The 1,377-nt window shown below is 46.6% G+C and overlaps 1 protein-coding gene across 1 annotated transcript in view; it reads right to left on the bottom strand.

The window, feature by feature from the left end:
* LOC114055334 overlaps positions 1-1,377 on the bottom strand; it is a 5,677-nt gene that overhangs the window by 581 nt on the left and 3,719 nt on the right. The window contains exon 3 of the mRNA XM_027879321.1: positions 833-936. Coding sequence (XP_027735122.1) covers positions 833-936 — 104 coding nt within the window. The remainder of the gene's footprint in view (positions 1-832; positions 937-1,377) is intronic.

Here is a 1,377-nt window from a genome sequence, read left to right as displayed (position 1 = left end):
AGAAGCGAATGCTACAAGCATAGCCATAGAAGATCTCTTATTAGATTCACAACGAACTGAAAAAGCCACTTTACAAAATAGAGCTGCCATAAATTTTCTGTTGCTAGTTAACGGACATGGGTATAGTGAGTTTGAGGGTCTATGTGGTTTAAATTTCTCAGACCACTCTCAGTCCATCCATGCCCAAATCAACGAGCTTCACACCCTCATTGAACAAATTCAAAAATCAGATGGTGTTAACTTAGATAACATGTTTCGTTGGCTATCTTTAGAAGGACTTTCATCACCCATAACAAAATTGTGGTTATTTTTGGTTTTAAGATTGTTTGTGTTATTAATCCTTCTGTGTGTTCTTCCCTGTATAGTCAAATGTCTTCAAGGTTTGGTGATGCACAATGTTTCTCAAGTCTATGTTTCTTTACTAAATAAAAACGGAGGAATTGTGGGAGACAAGGTGGAATACGTGCAGTGGAAACATCAACCCTAGAGGAGAAACAGTTGCAGCCTGGGAGGACTCCTGGAGTCAGCTCAGCGAAAACTCATGTTGCAAAATCATTGTTCTGCGTTACCTTATATTATGTAACCTCTCTCCCCCTGTTATCCCATGCTGCCTTCAATGGAATGCAGTTCCTGTTCTGCCCCCAAAAACGGGGTCCCGCCCCTATCCTAACCCCGTTGGCTGTTTCCCCTGCCTTTCCCCGGTTCCTGGGTTCCTCCTGGGTGTTACCTCCCCATCTCTCTCATTGGCTGGCCAAGTAGCCAAACCCCTCCCTTCCTCCCAGAATCCTTATACGCTGCGGGAAACTTGAATACAGTCTTTCTGCCTGCCTACCTGCCTGTGTGCTGTGTGTTCCCTACTGCGTCTTGCACCTGGGCCCACAGCACTGCAATTCCATCCCGGTGAGGTGGATAGCGGAGAGCATTTCCCTTTAAATCCTGTCACAGGAACACAGGAACGGCAGGAGATACCGAAAACCAAAGTTCTACTTCCAAGAAGAAAGACTGGCTCGGTGGCTGTTGCCCAGCTGTGCTTACGGATGTCCCTCTGCTGCCTTCAGCCTCCAGGATGGCTCTCTTGCACGCACGCTTGCCAAGGGACACAGTTCAGCTGCCGAAGGAGCAAGGCCTAGCCCAACCGCTAAATATTCTTCCCTTTCCAAACAAGAGCTTCCTGATGCTTTTCTTTCAAAACCAATCTTTATTTTAATCTTTCAGAAGTCCACCTTAAAGACTCGGCTCTCGTATGCCACCGCTCACGCTAAAGCACCCGTTGTAATTTTTGTCGTGAAACGGGAACGGAAAGCGTGAGACGGCCTTGACCTTGTGCTTTTAAATTCGAGTGGAGAGAACCAGGAACACCTACCCCTACTTTAACCT

The sequence above is a fragment of the Empidonax traillii genome, unplaced genomic scaffold (assembly GCF_003031625.1).
Source record: "Empidonax traillii isolate 1590-97213 ecotype Southwest subspecies unplaced genomic scaffold, ASM303162v1 scaffold54:size2178333, whole genome shotgun sequence".
Lineage (NCBI taxonomy): Eukaryota > Metazoa > Chordata > Aves > Passeriformes > Tyrannidae > Empidonax > Empidonax traillii.
Note: the sequence above shows the minus strand (reverse complement) of the source record. Positions and strands in the feature narration are given on the sequence as shown.